Source organism: Vanessa tameamea, chromosome 19, assembly GCF_037043105.1.
Source record: "Vanessa tameamea isolate UH-Manoa-2023 chromosome 19, ilVanTame1 primary haplotype, whole genome shotgun sequence".
Lineage (NCBI taxonomy): Eukaryota > Metazoa > Arthropoda > Insecta > Lepidoptera > Nymphalidae > Vanessa > Vanessa tameamea.
The window spans coordinates 1,995,493-2,017,672 of record NC_087327.1 but is presented as its reverse complement, the minus strand read 5'-3'; the positions used below and the strand labels follow the sequence as shown (position 1 = coordinate 2,017,672).

The window sequence follows — 22,180 nt, the reverse complement described above, 5'->3', positions numbered from 1 at the left end:
AAATCGAAATTGTTAAACTGAAGTTAACGATAGTTTAGCAAATATTTCCGCGTCATGTACTTTTACCATCTATTGGAAAAACGATTCGAAAACTATTTGGCATCCATCAATCAGTTCTACGTCACCTTTATCAAATAAAGAAGGATTTATGGCAAGATTTATTTGATTTCACTTTTATGCTGATGTCTCGGTCAATTTTAGTTTATACACGGGACTCGTGTTGTTTTTTTCAGGTAGGCTTAGACTATCTTTTAACAGTGTCCACTTTGCTTTTAATATTTTTTTAAATATGATTTTTATACTCACACTGACTTCCGGCGGGTTTGCGTCAACATGACACGTGATGTGAGCTCGTTCTTGTTTAGCGACGCCGTGCACCCTTTGTTGAGAACTTCTGCATGTCGGAGCATCTGACATCGTAAAAAAAAAAAAATCACTCAACATTTTTTCTTAATTAAAATAATGTAAATTTAATGGCCTGGAACAAAATATATGAACGGAATCTAGTCTTTATAAATATTCATTATTGTGTTTGTAATACTCACATAATACATCCAAAGAGAATGCTTTGCTTTCCCCGTCTCCTTCGGCGTTGAAACCGACACAGGTGTAGTTACCGGCTGTTTTCCGCCCCACGCCTTGCAGCACCAACGACTGATTACTAATTATTATACCTTGTCCCACATTGTGATGGAGGGTCTTACCCTATGAAATAGAAGTCATTATTAAGCATTTTGATTGAATCTGGATGTAAATATTGTGCTGCTAAATTATCTTAGTAAATTTTATGATATATAGGTTTAGTTAAATAACAAAATGTTTAAGTTGATGAAATTTAAATTTTATGATTACGGTATTACAGTCAAAAGCGATTTAAGATGCCTAAATCACATATTTTATAAAGTTTAAAATAAATCATAGGTTATACCTATATAACACATTTTAATTTTATTATGATTATTTAATAGATTTCCTAACTAATTTCCGCATAGCAACCAATAAATGAACGACTGAAACAATGATTTATTACCTGAATTATAATTACAAGTCTCTATATATATTATATTTCGGCTACTTCCATCCTGTTCGAGAGTCATTAGCAACAAGGTACTTCGAGACAATATTTACCAAAATCAACAAAAAATATCACGTTTCAATAACGTTTCATCAAAGAAAATTAATCTTCAGCTTATTATATCTTTAATAAATCTGAATTTCCTATCGCTTTTGAAGTCCACTTGTATCATAATTATACTTTTGACATGATCTCGACTTTTATTTATTCAATGTTGAACATGTTATAAAAATAAAGTATCACGTTCAAAGGGAATTTAATGAGGTTCATTTGAATATAAGAACTCACGTTGTGTCTCCATTCGACTTTGTATACGTAGGGATGTGCTTTGATGATGCAGTCGAAGTACACGTCCGAGCCCTCTCTGATATTACTCGGGTCTAAATTAGTGCCCAACCGCACCACTGTCTCTGGAACATCTGGAGGGAAAGTTAAATTTTATCGTCATGTTATAATAGTTACATATAAAATTTACGACATTTCGTAGATTATATTTGTAATATAGTTTATGCTGTAAATTGATATTCATGTTAATATTGAAACAGTACGTAATTGTAAGCAACTCGTGTTGTTTTCAGCAGTTAGTTATTTTTAATTGTTGTTTTCGAACTATTAGGAAAAAATTTGCTTTCCGATCTAGTCATCATGATTTATGATTATTTTAATTGATCTTAAATGACACTCTAAAGTTATAAATTGTATTTAAACGTAATTTACGTACACTGAATATCTAGTAACCAATCATCTTCCATAGCTGGTACAGATGCCATCTGAGGATTAGAAGCGCGACATGCGAGCTTGGCTCCGGCATCAGCTTTATTCAACTGTATGGATACCGTTGATGTCGTGGTATTGCCGTCCGTTGATAGCTGTAGGTGATACATTACTTATATTAATACAACACTTCTGTCTACCCTAAAAAATAATAATAGTTCATTAAAATGTATCCATAATGATATGAAAATGATATTTTTTAAAACAGTATAAATATATTGGTAGCAAGTAAACTTAATATTTTAATCAAATTAATTTCAAATTCGGCTTACAATTTAAAAACAAACCTACAACATATAATAATTACATTTTGGAATTTACGTTATCCGAAATAACACTGATATTATACTAATATTTATTTAGATACATACATGTTTCCTAAAATGAAAGGCGAGCGAAAAATATTTGAATTTAGAAGATAGCAGCGGAAACAAAGTCCCAAAGGAGTGAGGTACTAAATTCTTAAAGGTATGTTTTATAACATGCACATGTTCCATTGTTTTAAAGGAGTTGGAATGGAATACCAAATGGAATGACTCAAGATCTGGATTACGTCACTACAACCGTGACGTCAGATACTTATCCTTAACACTTCGCAAAGTTATTTACGAGCCGTCTTATTCCAAGTCTTATTTAATATTTATGACATCTGCGCTGAGATCAAGATCGTGGATATCTTATGCTAGAAGGTTTTGAATAGATACTTTGTAAACTATATTCTTAGAATAAGTGATAGCTTTGAAAACATCGAACTTACTATCAGAACACAAATGTATAAAAATAAACATTATAATATTGATGTCATAGTTAGGCGTTTTCTCAAAGTCATTTGAGATGCTCCAACAAATTTGAAGATATCACATTTCGATCGCGTCGTGAGCTTGATTTCTTAATCCAGAAAATGATTAAAGCGCTCAATAATTGATACCAGATCGCTCAGATGATATCAAAGGTGGATCTGACTGTGTCAGTAACAAAAAACAATGGAAATAGAGTAGTTTACCTATTTCGGAAGAAGATTTATCACATGTACAAATTGACAAGATGAACTACTTACTTCATAACTGAAATTAGCCAATTTTTTTCCCTATAAACCAAAAGAGGAAATGGAACGTAAGGAGTCAAAAGGATTTTTAATTTTAAGAATTAAAAATGAGCTCGTTTATATATGAATGAATGTTTAAATGAAACGATTAATACATTTAATTAACGACAGACAATAAAATCATTTGTTTTAATCGATTTGGTTAAATAGTAATAAAATTAAACAATACTAAAATTAAGAAGGCGTAACAATGAAACTTCCTACTTCATCTAACAAATGAAATATCCCTCGTTTTAGATGAGCGAAATAATAAATCTGTGACATCTCATTAAGCTGTGAAGTTCATCAGCTGTCCTCATTAAAATTAATTCCGTTCATGAAAGCAGTTTATTTAAATCGTTTAACCGTCTACAAAACGAGTCAATGCATTTCGTTTGATGCCAGAAAATAATTTGTTAACAGTGATGCAATAATTTCAAAGCTATGTACAAAATGTTTCCGTGAAAAGGAATTCGTTATAATAATTGTGTTCAATTTTATAGTCAAGAGATGGCGCTGTGCGATGTAATGTTACTATTATACACGATCAGTATCAAAAGATTTAATGGTAAAGCATTGCGTTAATCTTTATATTTTGACCAAGTATATATTTTATTTATATATATTAAGTAAATAGCAAAAGTATAGTTGGATGCACTGACTTGATTGTTTTATTTTTATCAAACCAAACTGGACTTTGAGGCGCATGATTGTGGACCTAAATTCAGAAGTGCACGCGAATTTAGAACTTTTCATTCATTGCCTTGCAATTAAACAGTTATAAAAATATTTTTTATTATGTGTATTTCATAACATAATTATGATGAGTGTAAACAAGTGGGTATTACATCTTAACCGCGTGCATCTTAACCGATGGTTTCGGGTTCAAACCCAGGCAAGCACCACTAAATTTTATATGCTTAATTTGTGTTTATAATTCATCTTGTGCTCGGTGAAGGAAAACATCTTGAGGAAACCTGCATGTATCTAATTTCAACGAAATTCTGCCAAATGTGTATTTCACCAAGCCGCATTGGAGCAGCGTGGTGGAATATGCTCCAAACCTTCTCCTCAAAGGGAGAGGAGGCCTTAGCCCAGCAGTGGAAAATTTAGAGGCTGCTAATATATAGGGACAAAAATGCACAATGGAATCTTATAAAATGAAGATTATTACAATGCCAACACATCGTGTAGAATCGTAGTGAAGATTAATCAGTTTTGATTAACATAGTTAGTTTCTAATAAGATATAATTGCACACTTTCTAAGATAAAGTCCCCAAATTTTCCATAGCCTGCACTCTCATAGCTTGGGCCTCCCTTACGACCGATTTGAGTACGCCCGAAGCGCTGCTTGTCCCATTCAATCTACATTTATTACATCTACGTGCCCTTATTTTAAGTTGACTTCGCGATGTTGTTTCTCATGGTAATAAAGATTACGGCGCACTTCGATAAATTCTGCTGGCGCAAAATTAGCTCCTTTGAAAGTTTAGAATTGATTAGACATAACTGGAGTCTTTTATTACCGGTTAAAGAATAATCTAGTACCCGCATCTAAATTAAATTTCCTAGAGCTTTAACTCAATGACAAAATCAAATCATACTAAGAAATATAAGAAACATTTAGGGTGGAAATTATTGCTATTTAAAAAAATAATAATACTCATATTTTTTTGGTAAGGAGTTATCCCTTTTCTTGAAACCACTTATTAGAAAAGTTATCAGTTTGATCGAAATTGGGGAGTTGGTATTGAGTTAATAAATTACCAGGAGCCTGAGAATGAAATGAAATATAACAAAGATTATTAATTAAGATAAAAAAAAAATGAAATGCTTAAATATTACGAACTAAGATATCTCAATGCTGTAAACCAAAATAAAGCGTTAAGTCCAAACCAAAGATTTCGAGTTCATATCCGGGCAACCACTGAATTTTCTTGTGTGTAATTTGAGTAAATAATTAATCTTGTACCATTTGATAAAGAATCATATCACGAGATAACCTGCTTAGGAGTCAAAAGCTTTAAAATAATATTGACATAATTGTTCTTATATATTATAATTTACTTTAAAAATAACTAATTTATATAATTTACGATATTTCCAAATAAAAATTAAACCTTTAAGATTTCATCATTCAGATCAAAATACATTGAACATTAAATGGAAACTGAGACGTTGCTAAATATTTTCTTCTTAACTCGAAAGTTAGTTATGAGATATCTTAAAAATGTCCTTCTAATATATCTAAATTTCAACTCATCCCTAGAGACATCACTTTGAAATATAAACGTTGCTAGATTGAAAAACAGTACATAAAAAACTTATATTTACTTAATCTACAATCAAAAGATTCGATAGCTTATTATTTCAAAGTGAATTGCCCCAATCCAAAGTAATTTAAAAAGTAATAATAAACACAGAACTTATTCCATCTCTTATCTGAACTTGGAAGGGTAGAACAGACAATTGAGATTAGGAAACATAAGGCCTCCTTTAAAATTCAATTTAAATAATAGTTCAAGCGATAAAGCCAGTATCGATACTGGGAATTATAAACAAAACGATTTTGATAAGAATTCTAAATGCAAATAAAGGAATAATTAAAGAAATTAGTTTAATTAATAAATAAATATTACGATCAATAATAATTATTAAATTAATTTATATATAGAAAATATGAAACTAATCGACCAATAAGGTGATAGATAAATCGGACGATTTAGACTTAATGAAAGCAATATTACCGAAAATTCAATTTGTCACGTAAAATTATTTACGTAAGACCAACCAGAAGTATTTTTTGAATTTAGAACTGCTTCGTGTTGTATGAATAGATTGATAGAATAATAGTAAGTACATATATAGTAGTTCAGAGAGTAATAATATTTGTCGATGGATCTAAAATTGTAAACATTTCCAAATGTTATTCTACATCCAACCAAACTAACCTTGCTTTTGAAAACATTGAAGTGATTGCTTAAATTAAATTCAACCTTCTTACCGTTTCTTTAGCGTTGTTTATCCTGTGTCCATTCTTCCACCAGGTGATGGATGCGGGCGGACGTGACCCAGAGCTTTGGCAGAGTAGATCATATCTCCTACTCGCTGATAGAGGCTGATTTGATCCAAGTATGTGAACGTTTAAAGGCGGGACTGAAAGGATTTTTTTTCTGATAATCTAACGCAGTTTATCGAAGATCAATTGAATTGTTTGAATAGATAACATGATAGATTTATTATAGGGCATCGTTTGTCCAATATTTTTATTATGATGTCACTATCGAATTAGTTGCCGTTATCGAACTAACGTACGGTGATGTTATTTAAATAGTTTGAGTTCGTAAAACCTATTAATGAATTTGAATTTGAATATCTTTCTAAAATAGATAGTTAATGATTTGTTGTATGTTGTGATGTTGAATATTTGAAATTGTAAACGATACTTAAACTTCAGTTTGCATTTTAAGTACTTTTTAAGTGATTATAAATTAATAGAATGTTATAATAGTAATAAATTAGTTGGTTAATTTTAATAAAATAAAATTCCCAACGTCCAAACAAGAACCAAATTTGTATTTATCTAACAATCCGTAATAAAGTTTAATAACAACAGAAGCCTAAATACAAATAGAATTTGAAGTCGTCAGAGCAAAAGTCGAAGATTTAGAAATAAACAATATTAGCCTATAGTGATATTTAAACAGCATAAAATAATTTTCAACCTAACTTGCAATGCTTGCTCGGGTAAAGCATTTCCTACTTTTCTAACGAGTAAAGTTGACAGGTGTCTTCACTCTCAGAACGGAAAGGATTCAAGAAACTCTGTCGGATATTTAGGTCATCCTAGACTGAGAAAACTTTTAAATGTCTAAAACATCAGCTAGAAGTTCAATTTTAACAATCAAATTGAATGTGATTTACTAAAATAAAAGCATTGATTAAAATTGTTTTTATATCAATTTCTGAATTTCAAAATCAGTTTTCAAGCATGTGTTTAGTATTCAAGTGTATTTGATATGTTAATTTTAGTGATTTTAATATCAAAGAATTTAAAGTTCACATAGTACTTCGATAACTATCAAACTTAATTATGCTTCAAATTTTCCGAACGATATTTAGTAAACTCTATCAGAAACTAAATCAAAAACAAACTTGAAAATCCTTAGAAATTTCAAAACGATCTGAATCTATAATCACTTTTTCTATTATTGCATATATAATATATTTAAGAAAAAAAATATAATGTACGTAAATATAATTTGTATGGAAAGAAAAATATTTAATTTGATTTTCATTTCTACTAAATATATAAATTTTGAGATGTTTCGAATTAATCATGTTATATTAAATCCATTTTCGCTTGATATACAATTAAAGTATTTAAAAACATAAACAAACTATAAAAGATACGATTAATTTTTTAAAACTGACATCGAAACTTAACGAAATTTGTATGAAATTGTTAAATAACCATCTAAGCATATTATATTTTTAATCTATATTACAAACAAATGTTGGACTAAAAAATCATTATTCCAAGCAACTGAATATGCACTCACAGTTCATATCTAAGGTTAGAGTTGTTTCGATGGGATGTGCTCTCAAATGGTTTGACGCTCGACATGTCAGGGTTGCTCTGACATCGGCTCGGGTCAAAGGTCCAACTCGAAGTACACCTCTAACACTGGTCCCTTGTAACGTCGTCACTGGTGTGTCTGTTTCCAATTCATTCCTGAACCACTTGACCCAAGGCCGAGGTCGACCTGAATAATAATATTGAATTTGGTGTGTATTGACATTTTAGTACTTACGGCCATACTCTCTATAAAATATATTTATAATCTATGTTTTGGATTCTACTACATTATCATCTTTTAAAAGCATATAATAATTATATAAAAAGACAAAATTATAATATAAAAGTTACCGCGGCTTTACCCCCGTGTGATTATGGGGTCGCACAGGTATTAGGTACGTTTTAAGTGCTATTCCATACTATAATCTATCTTTGTGCCAAATTTCATTCAGATCCATTCAATCGTTGTGGCGTGATTGAGTAATAAAATTGCATCCATCTCAACATTCGCATTTATAATATTAGTAAGACAAACTACTGATTAACTATCAGTTTTTATAAATTATAATGAAAACATAAAGAGTCAACATCAATTATTTTAATTAAAATAAACTATATTAATTAATCGATTTTCATTTTAGTTCAACATTTGACGATATTAATATATAACACCCAAGAATTTTCACAGCAATTTTTACCTTCAGTTTCTGAACCACGTATCAAAGTATGGTAAGTTAATTGGACCCCATGACGATATAAGGGACCAATTAGCTTTCAGTATCAACATACATACTTTGAATAGCGTTACAGTAACTGGGCCCTGATTCTGTATGCCACAATTCGTAACGAGCCTAAACGAGTGACGTATTAACAAGCTAAGAAACACAAACGTGTTTCCGTAACACGCCGAGTTATGTTTTCTTAAAATGGTATCCTGTATGCCCTAAGACATGTTGTCTATGCTTTTTTGAGAGATTTCACGATGTACAATCGGATTCATTTCCTGTATTTTAATATTAACACCGGTTTTTTTTTTCTATGTAAATTTATTTAATTTTCCTTGACTAAAACCAAATATTTCAACAGAAAATATTACTAAAACTTGTATATTTATAAATGCTAACTATAACAACAAAATGTACTCGAATTGATACAAATATTTTAAAAAATTAAAACATTTTTTTTTTAAGTTGTTCGGAACGTATTGCTATGAAGACAGACGTCACCATTAACAATAATTGACAAATTAAACGTAAACATGTCATAATAATCATATTTATTTACTTAAAGATTTTTTATTTAAAACCTTCATTAAATTCGCCTTAGAAAACGATCGAATTGACCAGAGCAATAAGATATATTCAAATGAAATGGATGCGCAGTCTTTTCGTCAACGTATTGGATATTTTTAATTTTTTCTTCGTACATTAGGTATACTGCAGTACGAACTTAAAATATTTCAGTATATTGTTTAAAAGCAGCACTATACCAACCGAAACATAGTTATCTATAAAGGTAAGTGATATTTTAACTAGAATTTAATTTATGAAGTACCTATCTTAAATCTAACTTTAATATATCGCTCATTTCTTTTACATACCATACACCATTTTTATCTGGATAAGAACAGTTATCAAAGGATCGGACGCTGAAGGTTAGCTTCCCTTGGCCAAACTAGCATTAAATAATATGTTGAAGAAGGGAAGGACAAATATCTAACACTTTAAAGTGTTCCATGCTCATACAACCTTACCCATACCATAGTATGGAATCAACTGAGGATGAAAATAAAATGGAATTTAGTTATATTTATGTGAAAAATGTGTTTGAACAAATAAATATACTTTGAGTCAAATACATTTTTTCTGTGTTTCATTAATATATTTTAAAGATTTATATTATACCAAAGTAAAATAAAAGTAACAGCTTTTTGGAATTAATTTACTACCCCTCATGGTAATAAACAGGTAAATAGATAAATTGCAATGAATAAATGCAGTTACATAATTTAAAACAGAAACTTAATTAGTATTTTATTAAGCAAAGACAATCATAAGACATCTACCACATATCTATTGAAATTTATAAAATCATATAATGTAACATAAAGGATTGCTTTGTTTTATACATTTTGCATAATTCTATTTTGTCAAAATATTATTTATTTGAAAAATATTTATTTCTATCATGTACTATACATGATAGAAATAAATATTTTTTTAGAAATGCAGAATTATAAAACATATATCTAACAAACATGTCTAACTAAAATACTATATTACACAGTATCTGTTAAATCATAATATTTGCACGGGCTGATTTTACATTCATTTAAATTGACTGTATTATTTAGAATATTTTTATGCAGTAATTTAAAATGATAAGTAGTATTTATATTTATATATTAAAATTATTTCTACATAACAAACATTTAAAATATTATTCTCATTTTAAACATATAAAAAGGCAATTATAATTGTTTGAAAAATGAAAACATTTGGAGTTTTAACATAATTTAATCTTAATATCTTGTAAACATTAATTTTTGTTTATTAAGGAGTATAAGTCTACACTGATTCTCCTGTTTTCATCTTTTTATTGAATTTCAAAAGATCAAAACCTTATCAATTTATTTAGTTTCATTATGATAGAACTTTTGCGTCTAAGTAAATACAGATATATTTTTTTGTAAAACTAGTAACGTTTTTATGGGTTTAATGTTAAATTATTTAATCACATTAACACAGTTATTTCAAAGTTACTGGCATTCCTTTTTTCTCTGGATCACCAAATGAAATAATCAAATAAATATTTTAAATATTTTCGTATAAAAACAGTTTAAGTTTAACACACTGCCCATTGCTTGTCCAATGCCTCCTATACTGTCTCCGATAGGCAGTCATATAATAATTTTTGGAAATATTTCTAGTTTTAGTTAGGCAAGTTTAATATTCTTGTATGGATAGTAAATTGCTTAAGGTTCTTAATGTTTTGATATTTTTCTTCTTTTGATCACTCAATTTAGATAATAAAACAGTTAACAAGTATTGTTATATCTCGCATATTAATGCACACTTCATTTTTAAAGTGAATTTGGGATTTTTAAGACTTTTAATCGCATATACGTGTAGTAAATTTTTTTTAAGCATCTCAAAATTGTTGTAACATAATATTAATCCGAACAATTTTTGAACTAAATATAACTCTAAAAAGCATCAAAACAATTTATAAATCACATTAAAAACACTATATTTATTTAAATTTTTATGTTAAATTACATCCACGTTTTCAAAACACGAGGAATGAAAGCGTGGAATTTTGACATTGGCATTCGGAATACCGTTTTTAGCCAAAAACGCGTCGTGAGCGCGTTACAAGCTCGTTTGTGTTTTCGGTGGCGTACAGAATCAGGGCCCTGGGCGTTATTCTAATACTTACTTTTAATATAAACTCACCTCCAGAAACGTCGCATTTGAGCGTAAACGTGTCTCCTTCGACGTAAGGTCCAACGATTGCTTGTTTTGTGTCGCCTTTGTCATCAGTGATAACCATTTTGTTCGGTGGTACTGTTGAAAAAAAGTATACATTACATTTCTCAATTAAAATTCGACTAAATAAATGGGTATTATGGTCAAAAGATTTCGTACTTAATTTTTGGTTATATAATTTAGAAGCATTAATCTGGATATTTAGATAGATATAAAAATAAGATAATAACTATTGAATTGTAATCGAACGAACTTACGTCTTTCAGCAATAACGACCAAGGACGATGAAAGTATTAAAAGAAATACAACAATAGCGATATTGCTGTCTTTTTGGAGAGATTTATTATTTTTTTCATATAAAAAGGTGCGCGAACTACATAACGAGTATTATATTAAAGTATGTTTATGTATGGAGCCTACATCGCTTAAGTTGGAAAGTTGCCATATTAGTTTGGGGAATTGGCTAAATGTGAATTCAATCACCCATTTAAAGGGATTTAGAATTTGAAAGCTATTATACTTGTAAAGAATAACTAACTCGTCTGGCTTCTCTTTTGAAAAGAGTTTTTGTATAATAGGATATTATTTTCGCCTTTTACTAATATTACAATATACATCGGATAATAATTTGCTACAATTATTTGACGATATTTTTTTATTTCTTCAATAGGCTTATAATTAATTTGTATTATATCATTTAAAAATATTAGGACTTGTTCAAAACCAAAGTATAACCTGTGGATATCCCACGCCTCTTAGTAACGTTTGCAGAATATTAGATCCAGTTGTTTTGACATTTTTGTGCAGGTGTATAAAATGACTAATTGATACACTTAAGACTTATTCCAATGTTTTTCTTTTAAGCATAGGAAAACTCAGGTGATCGATTTAGAATTTATCACTAGGTGATATGGAGCTGGGATTGCCATGGGGCTATGTCAAGTGAATCTAAGCCGAAGATTGGAGGTTCAAACGCAGGCGAGCATATTCATGTGCTTGATTTCGCGTTGATAATTTATCTTGAGAGCCAATCATTGAAACAAAATTTGTACGTGTTGAATAAAGATCTTCCACATATATAACCTTTTTTGGAGCAGTATAGTGGAGTTAGTTTTTTTTTATAAGCATTAAACCTTTTCCTCAGAAAGGGACCTTTTTTCCTTTAAGCCTAGTAGTATTGCGATTCCAAAGTTCCAGCCTAAAATACGGTACTTAACATATACACAGTCAGAGAAAAATCTCTCCAGGACCAAGGGTACGACAACGGTTTTCAAATGTGCCATAAGAAATCTTCAATCAACTGCTCAATACCATACACAAGAAATACTCGTGAAGAGAGCAAAAATAGAGACGACTATTATAAACAAACTTGAAAAATACCATCCAGACTAGCTGAGGAAACCAAATACCACGAAACTAATACAACAACACTACTCAATAAGGACAAATTCTGCCCCAAAAAGGACAAATTTACAATTATTCAAAAACAGATATGAAAAAAATGTAACCTGCTCATATATTATTTACTAACCTCAAAAACCTCAAAAACCTCAAAAAAAAATTTATTGTACAAATAAACGAGTATAATTTTCTTCGATGTTTAAGTATATATTAGTGTTACGAGGTATTCTCATAACAACAAACTAACCATAAATTGAATTCAATTACCATTAAGATTCAAAGTAAAAATATAAATAGTTAAAAGTAAAAGTAAGTAGGTAATGATCTAGGTGAAATGGTTTAAGAAAAGAAAAATTTAACAAGTCGCAAGTTTTAAAGGAAAGGAAGAGAAGAATAAAGATTTAATTAGGTTTGTTGCTTGAAGTTCTCTGTACTAGTTTTAACGTTATATTTCATAAAAAAATATTCATAGGATTTTTCTTCTCATATATATATATAAGATATTTGAGAAAAAATAGTACTGAGGGCAATGATGTTCTAGTAAATATCATTATCAAATATTATCAGAGCATCAAGGCATCTATTAACGCAATAGATCATATTAATATGATTTTTAGAATTTTTGTCTATTTATTTGGCTATTTGTTTGTCTATTTGTTTGTTACCGCTAATCTCGGAGTCAGCTTAACCGATTTGGAAGCAGTTTTTACTGTTTTATACTGCAGTAACCTTGGAGTAACATATAGCGTTTGTTTTATTAAAATCATGATGTTATAGAACCAAGGCTGATGAGGTTAAAATCTTTTTAAAGGGTTCCATTGGTGTTACATCATTCCTTTTCATTTGAAAATAAATATACTATAAATATAAATGGGTACGGCGCAGATTTTTTTATTTTTTTTTTATTTTAGATGTGGCAAACGAGCAGGAGGCTCACCTGATGGAAAGTGACTACCACCGCCCATGGACATCTGCAACACCGGGGGGCTTGCAGGTGCGTTGCCGGCCTTTCAGGAAAGAGTACGCTCTTTTCTTGAAGGTTTTATGATTTTATGTTTATACCCCGGTTCCTTCTCATTCAAAAAAAAAATCATTTACTTCTAAGCGAGTCCAGTTCAAACAACTTTATGTAGCTCTGTCGCATGTTTGCAACTGCAAAAAATCTATGCTTTTACCCCCGACGGCACTACGTGTAATATCGTGTAACACTATGCAGTTAGACAAATACATCATCACTTTTTAATATTACAAGATTAAATTATAAATTTAAAACGTTCGGATATTTGTAGTTTGATTTTCATCGATGGCAAAGCAATCAAATAAGATCTATCAAAAAAAAAATCATAATCCATTTGGGACCTAGAATGCCACGACAGATTCAAAGATACACAGATATGCCAACCATATAATACCACTACTTTTGAGGCTTAAAATCACTCGAACGGAGTTGCGGGCACCAGCGAGTGTTAAATAAGTAGGCGGACGGGCAGTGTGTCACTTGATGGTATTTGGTTACCATACATTACATTGGCGTTGTAAGTAATGTTAATCTTTCCTTAAACTGATGATGGGAACTAAAATATTATGCCCCTTTTGCCTGAGGTTACTTTGGCTCATTCACAAATATGAAATTATAAAACCACTGAAACAAGTTAAAAGTGAAAAAAGTTAAGTTAAATTTCTTTAATTTTTTATTAAAATTAACAGTAGTATTAAATATAAGTCGGTAGTTTCTTATTACAAACTGAAGTTATAAAGTTTAGAGCTATCTTATCCAAGATCTCGGGTATTCAAGGTGAGTACATTTTTGTAGTGCTTCTTGCGATATATTACACGTAGATATGGTTTCAACAGACTCTAGTGGTGATTAAATCACAAAAAATCTTCTTACGAAATAATAAAATAAGATTATATAAATAATATAGATGAATTTCAATAACTGAGATCCAGAACGTCAAGACAGTTTTATTTTATATTTAATTTATAATATAGAACTATAAATTAGTTTATTTGTGAAGGTATTTTTTGTACACTAAATGTACTATGAGATTCACGCTAAAGGTGAATACTGATAATTTTGTTGTAAGGACATCGTAATATTTTTAGAATAATTCTCTCAAAGATAGCCTTATGTTTCCATTATATTGACAAAGTAAGACTGAAAAATAAAATACAAGATGATAGTCGTCCCCGCAATGTATATGACATTGGGACTATGCATCGCTAATGCGTCTTCAACCTTGGGAACTGAGATGATAATTATGTCCCTTGTCCCTGTAGCTCGGTATCACTCACCCTTAAACCAGAACATAGCTATACTAAGTATTGCTGTTTGGCGGTAGAATATGTGTTAAGTTGGCGGTACCTCCTCGGAATTGGTTTGCACAAAACTATACTACAAAGAAAATGAAAGAGTTTTAACCCACTCTCCTTATATAAGTTTTTTGCGCTTAATAGACTGACTAGACCAGAGTATGTAATTAAGGCTTCTTAATAAATATCTCTATATTCTTTCTATTTAATACTAATATAAATTAGAAGATAGTTTTAAGAAATAATAGCTTGGTAATGTGTTTCAAGAACTACGCTCAAAGAACTGAACTTAAAGCTTGAATTAAATGCCTTGTGTAGAAAAGATAGCGCAAAATTATTCTTGGATGGTAAAAATACCGTTAATAATGTATATTGTCAAGATATTAAAAATATAGTTTAAACTTTAAGTGTTTTTAAATAGTTAATTTAATTAAAATAATAATTATTCTTGAACCGTTAATTCAACTTAGTTTCTAATAAAGTCAAGATAATTTTAAATGGAGACGGTAACAATGATCTTTGTTTGCATTTCTTGAACAGGCTATTCGCAAGTCACGAACAGACATTCTCTCTTAAGGAAAATATAATGCAGTGTTGCTTTCATACATATGAATTTTTTAAAATATTTTCTTTAAAAAAAAAATGCTCTAGTTTTAAGTCAAATAAAATTTAAAAAAAAAGAATGTTCTGTACGAGTAAATGTCAGGCTGCTGGGCAAAATCCATTTTTCCGCATTAGGATAAGGTGGCGATTGTGGCGGAATTTCATCTGATACATCGATTTTCACGGAAATATATTTCCAACCATTTCAATATTATAAATGTTACTCAAGTACAAATCTCGCAGTTTTCGGTTGAGATTGATATTCACAACTGAGCCATCGAATGTCAATAAAAACCAAATTGACTTCCCCCTTATCATCAACAAATACGTATACCCGGAAGCGCATCTCTATCGAGTAAATAGATCAGATCTAAATCTATTAAACAAATCCTGTCATCGTGTTTACTTTAATACTTCTCTGAGTATTTCGTAGAGGCATTAATGTTTCATTGTCGTATTTAAGATAGCGCTGAGCACGATGTAAATAAAAACAGTCATGTAAATTATGAGCACTTAATGAGCTTAGAAGTGGCTGTTCTGATCTGAATTATTTGTTCACGATCTTCTGGTGTGTACAAATGTTCGACCTATAGAAGCAACATTTTTATCGTGACAATAACTTAGTTCATTTATATATGTATATAACTATAAAATTATACTTTATACATACATACTATTTTAAAGACAAGACACAACCTTTTTTTACTTCATATCATGAGTTCCTCTGTGGTTTGGTGCATTTCTGCACAACACGGTCCGATTTTGTCTGTCTGATTCTGAAGTCTGATAATAATTTACATACAACCACAGTGCTATTCTTAATAAATTGACAACCGAATAACCGTGATATGATGTATGTGTCTAAATATTAGGATATTGTCAATGGTTCGTACAGCCTTATTACAGTTCACGATTGTGTAATTTTAAAATTTTAACGCATATAATATCGTAATTCAACAATTCATAGATTCTAAAATGTTTGTACGAGCAAACTTCAATAAATTATATTCAGATTTTAAGAATTAGTCAACAACAATGGACAGTTTTCACGCACTAATAATAAACCTAATATAACTAAATGTCAGTTAAATTTTGGTATAAAATGAACCCAAAAAAAACATGTAATATTCGCTGAACACATAAAACCTTAATGCAAAACTTACATTAACTTAAATATTTCAAAAGTTCGGTTCGTCTAAATCCGGCTCTGAATGCAGCTTAAAGCAGACCCAGTAAATTCAGTTTTTTTTCCTCATGTTTTAAATAGCTTGGCAAGGGTAATTTCGTAGAATATTCTAGCTAAAAGTGTCGCCTGTTAGGTACGAAGTCTAAGAAACTACTTTTGGCATTTTACCAAAGAAGGGAAGAAAGATAAACTGTACTGCGATAAAAACATATCCACAAATTCATTTTCTCTTTAGTTCATTTTAAAACGCTTTAGGGTTTGTCCTGTATTAGCTTTAAGGAGTTACGAACTATGTAACCTGTTTTTAGTCAAACAATTATCTAAACGTATGACACAATTTATACTAATTAATTGTCATTATAGTTATTTTTATTAAAAATTTGATTAAATAATAATCAGTCGGCTTAAGTAACAGAAAACATAATAAAGTGAAAAATATATAAATTTGATTTTTTATTAAAATGTTTTTGTCGAAGACGTCTGAAGCAGGTAAAATAGAAAAAGTAGGTAGCAACATTACAGATTAATTAATAAGTATTAAGTATAATTGCATGTTAAATGGTCGGTGACATTATTTTTTTTAAATTCATAATGTACTTTCCATGAACAAAATAAGACACAAATTAAAAAAAAAACATTCATTGATATATTTATGTTATTTTCTGTTTGAATTATAAGCCTTTGTGTCTTGGTCGGAATATTGTGCAGACAGCTCTAAATAATCTTATTCGCTGGAGTCGAGTGCACTTCTGGATGATATACATAAGGGAGGTTCTTGAAGTGCCTTTTTGGGATCCATATGTATGAATACGTGAATATATTATTTGGTATTTTGCTTGAATTTTGTTACTTTAAAATGAACTTCACAAAGGCTGAAGCGTGCAATTGACGTCGTCTTGCCTCTTTGATTCGAAATCCTTTTTAGTATTTCTTAAAAGCGGAACCTATTCATGTTGACGAATTTCAACCGTTAAGATCTTTTCACTAAAACTTAAAATCTCGTGAAGTGGTTGATGTTGTAAAATTCTATGTTATGTTGAAACTGCACATAAAGCAGCAACATATTCTGTACACAAAATGTGCACAAATTTTCACGGGATTTTAATTGTTTTACAAGTTAATTAAAGCTTTACATTAATTGCGAACTATTTGGAACATGATATACGTTTTAAATTGCCTTTTCAAACCTGTCCTTAATAGTGTGAAATTTAACTACATCGAATGTTGTTAAATTAAAATTTAATATTTCAACTACAGCACGAAGTGTTAATCCAAGTATTAAGGCTTATTAATATGACATTATTCCAGAAGCCACAGCACTTCACAAATAGCCTCATAGTTATTATCGCATTACACGCCTCAACACTGGATTAATGTCAGGTTTCAGATTGTCAATAGCCCCCCGAGTCAGTCACGTTTTTTTGCGCAAAGCGGATTTTGGATTTGGTACATGTTAATTTTTCCATCGCATCGTTGTTTCCCGCGATATATCTATCATTTGTGGCAAATTAAATTATTCCATTTTCGACTTTATTACCATAGCAAAAAGATATACGAGCGTTTCGAACCCAAATTACGTTAGCTATTGATTTTCTCCTACATGCTACCGCCTCGTGTGTATTTTACTTCAATTTGGATTCATCCATTTTTAAAACAAATTGGATCCGGATCGGGACTTTTATGAAATTGTAAAAGTTTTCTCTATAAAATTGTAATATCTTTAAATTTTTGTAATAATATCTCTACGATATATTTTGCATTTCGAATCAAGCAATGTAATCATTTAATGTTTCTGCAGGTGCGATGGATGTATAATTACAAAATATAACATGACAATGTAACATTTTTGATATAGTTGTCGCCTGAAGTTTCACTCGAGTTTTAGGAGTCGTTCTTCAGTATAAGGTATAAAGTAGTCTGTGTCTTCCCTTGGGGTTCAAACTTGCTTCATACCAAATTGCACCAAACTCGGCGTAGCAGACAGAGTTACTTTCACAATTATAATATTAGTATAGATACATAAACAGGTATTACATGAACTTACCTATGACAGTGAGATTCACTCTAGAATTTCTTGTTTGTGCTTGTTTGAAGTCTACCCTACATCGGTATATTCCTTGATCAGTTGCTCTAACTCTATCAACACCGAGTTCTGCTGGTCTTCTTTCAGGTAGGAAGTATGCTCTTGACGCGAATACGCTCTCATCTGACCATCGCTCTGCTACACCGAAGTCTTTTTCCCTGGCATCCACGCTGCAAGTAAAACAAATTAAACGTTTAATTAAATAAATTCAAATGTAACGAAAAATATTCCTATTTCAAATAAATCAAATTTCTAGCCTTTTTATTAGTATTTATAAATAAGCTTTAAGTATAAAAGGATCTATGAAAATACAGAAGAGATTTACATAGGGTTTACTTGTATAACGTGATATGTTACGACATTTATAGATAAACCACAAAGACGTAAGTCAATTTTCCGAAGACTGATCAAGAATAAATTCACATTATATTACACAAGAGTTATTTTAGCCTAAATCTTATTTGGAGGCTCCGTCTCGCCGCTTATGCTGTTTATATGAGATGCTACCGTAATCGGCTTAGTAATATCGAATAAATAAGTATTTTTATTTTCTAGGCTTATTTTAAACAAGTATTGAAGTATTTTTATGAAAATTTTATAACGTTGTCGATGAACTATTAATTTTATATTACGCTTTAATTTTTTTTTAAATTATAATTTTTAATATAATTATATTCCTGTAGCGTGTAAAAATTCTGATATAACTTTGACACCCAATATTTTGGAGCCATAGTCACTAAAAAAATTCGACGTTGAAATGAATACATCCTTAATCAAAAGGTTGTAACCGAATCAAAAAGAGAGTAAACTCAATTCGGGCTTTTTATTTTGCATACTATTCACGATATACTCGTCGGCTAAAACTCTTTGTCTTGACTAATAAAATAACCGAATGGACATTGTAAATATGTAAATAACATTTAAAAAAAAAAATAGATTTTTCTTGTTATTTCAAACGTATATTCAGGAAGATATTTGAAAGTAGTTTTTTCATATAGTAATTATATATATTTTTTAAACAATTAAAATAGTGTTAGTCAAAACAAGAGCCGACTGCAGCAATGTAAGAATAATATTTATTTTTATAAAGTTGCTTGCGATAGAACATATTCCGCGGCAACGGAACTACGGGGCGCGAGAATGCGCGGCAAAGTTGACCAACCGAACGTATGCGGCGCACAGTGGCACCTTGCGCACTTCCGTTGCCTCTACTGCGGTATAGTAAGTGGTGCGATGGCCCCTCATTTATAGGATATGAATACGTGGGATTTACGAAACGAAAACAAGAAACCATAGAATCGTGTATATAACGAAATTGAACACAAAAACACTACAATGTTTGTAAAAACAAAAAAACATCTCACGAAATTATAATCAATTTTTTCTTTATTCTTTTAAACCTTTTAAATCGTCATGTTACGGTGTTGAATGACATGTAAAGCTACTACCGGTTTGGAAAGTAAGTTCTACCAAGAAAAACCAGCAATAAACTCAATAGTCACTCTTATCCACCACTCTAATCACAGTGTTTATGTCAATAAAGTACAATTACATTTACCTTTATTTTGCCTGGAAATATAAAACACTAAGTCTACACTTTTTATCATGAATATAATCTTCTATTGACGAATATGTCTTATTTGATATAAGATTTCAATTTTTTATAGGCTATGTTAAGATCAACTGTGGTAACTTATTATAGTAACGAATACCATGTCATGTAATAACTCTGCGAAGTCGAAAACTAGGTGATATTACTTCAACTTTCGTCCTCAAAAAATGGCAAACTAATGGAAGCCAAAGAAAACATATTATCACAACCTCGCCTCATCTGACCAAGTTGATAAGAGGTTGCCAAGCAACTGACGGCTACGTACTGTCGGTCCACCGGAGTTTTAGAGCTATTTACTAAGTAGGATCCTCCGCTGCAGTTTACGTATTTACGCAAAGAAAGAGCGTTCTTTGCCTTTTAATTTCTGAGTTTCTCAATTTTTCGAAAACTGTACATTGCAATTTCTATAAATGTGTTTGGAACGTGAATCTAAGCATATCCAAGTAAGGAATATGTATATATGTCAATGAAATTATTACAAAAGTGTCCCAAAATAAACGCGACTTATGTCTTCGAGTAACACAATACTCGAAAAACTCGTGACAAATTAAATAATAACAAAATTTCATCTGCCACGTAAAGCGTGATATGAAATAACATACTACTTAATTCCTTTTAAATGTTAGGGCAAACCCTGCGAAAGTGTTTTTCCTGGGTCGACTGACGATTTGTTAACTTTGTTGTATTAATAATATGGTTGTGTTTAATAACTAACATAGTTTTTATTGTTAAAATCTGTTAATTGCTGAATGTAGAACTAGATGGCGTTAGTAGTTGATTGAATCGCGCTATCGTTTTTATTTTAAGAATCTTATTGGTCATGTGAATATTTTAATAAATCCTCATGCGGTCGGGGTTTATTCTTTCAATAGTGGTTCCCGGCGAAACTTCACGTTTATTCAAAAGATTTTGTTGGGAATTTCGAAACCTATGGCGGGTTTTGTTTTGATTTAATTTCATTGTAAGCTGAAAGTCACTCATCTAAATTAGGCGCCAAAGTAATGAAACCTTTTTAAATGAAATATTTAATATCAAATAGTATACATTAGTTCAGTTAGAATTGGAGTTTGTCGATGACAATTTACTATAATTTTGTTTACGTTTTCCTTTTTTTTTAATTATACAACCGTAGTACAGCCCTCTAACCGACCAGTAACTTTTTTCCGCTCTCTTAAATTAATTATTTGTTAAATCGTAACAATTTCGTAAAATGCAAACAAGAATCCTTTTAATTTTTCTGCACATACATGGAACTTTTCAAAATGAGACCATAACCGATTTTTTATACGCATCCATCGTCCCATAATCAATGATAAAAAAATCGGCTTACCCAAAGCCGGGGGACATCTTATATATTATATATATCCCCTGGCTTTGTAGAACTGAGACATAAGATAACATTTAACTCGATATTGTTTCATTTGACCAAATACCAAACAGACGGAAATATAATTAACAGGTCATTCATACATAAAATTTCGTTTGTTTATAGAACAACCGGCTTCGAGCGGTGAAAAGCCATTATTAACCCAGTGTGGAAGGTCAAAGAAAACATTTTCCATATTTCACTTCTTTGACGTGTAAAATAACCAGCAAGTGAGAGACGATACGTATTTTATTTGCGTTGTTATTTGTGCGAATTCAGGTAGGAAACACGTGTTCTACACATTGACATTTTCGAATAATAATAATTATTATATAATTATAATTAATGCAAATACGCATGTGGAGTATACATGCGAAGTAAACATGGTTGAAATTTAACATAAGGACATTTTTATTTGCCATTCTTATTTAAAATATATAGTGACAATTACGACAATATAGTACGAATTAAGGATGTCAGAAATCGTGTAAAATATAAGGAAACAATTACAAGAGATAATACTAAAGTCCATTCCAAGAAACGAGCTCCGAGGGGAAATTGCTCTTGTTTGCTCATTGGTTAATGTGAATGATTTCCACTGGGCAAATAATTTCT

The 22,180-nt window shown here is 30.5% G+C and overlaps 1 protein-coding gene across 1 annotated transcript in view; it reads right to left on the bottom strand.

The window, feature by feature from the left end:
- Positions 1-22,180, bottom strand: part of LOC113397070 (hemicentin-2) — a 218,328-nt gene that overhangs the window by 7,745 nt on the left and 188,403 nt on the right. The window contains exons 3-10 of the mRNA XM_026635220.2: positions 18,549-18,757; positions 10,969-11,079; positions 7,497-7,700; positions 5,939-6,090; positions 1,797-1,944; positions 1,364-1,494; positions 546-705; positions 307-410 (exon numbers count right to left, since the gene is read on the bottom strand). Of these exons, the coding sequence (XP_026491005.1) occupies positions 307-410; positions 546-705; positions 1,364-1,494; positions 1,797-1,944; positions 5,939-6,090; positions 7,497-7,700; positions 10,969-11,079; positions 18,549-18,757 (1,219 nt within the window). The remainder of the gene's footprint in view (positions 1-306; positions 411-545; positions 706-1,363; positions 1,495-1,796; positions 1,945-5,938; positions 6,091-7,496; positions 7,701-10,968; positions 11,080-18,548; positions 18,758-22,180) is intronic.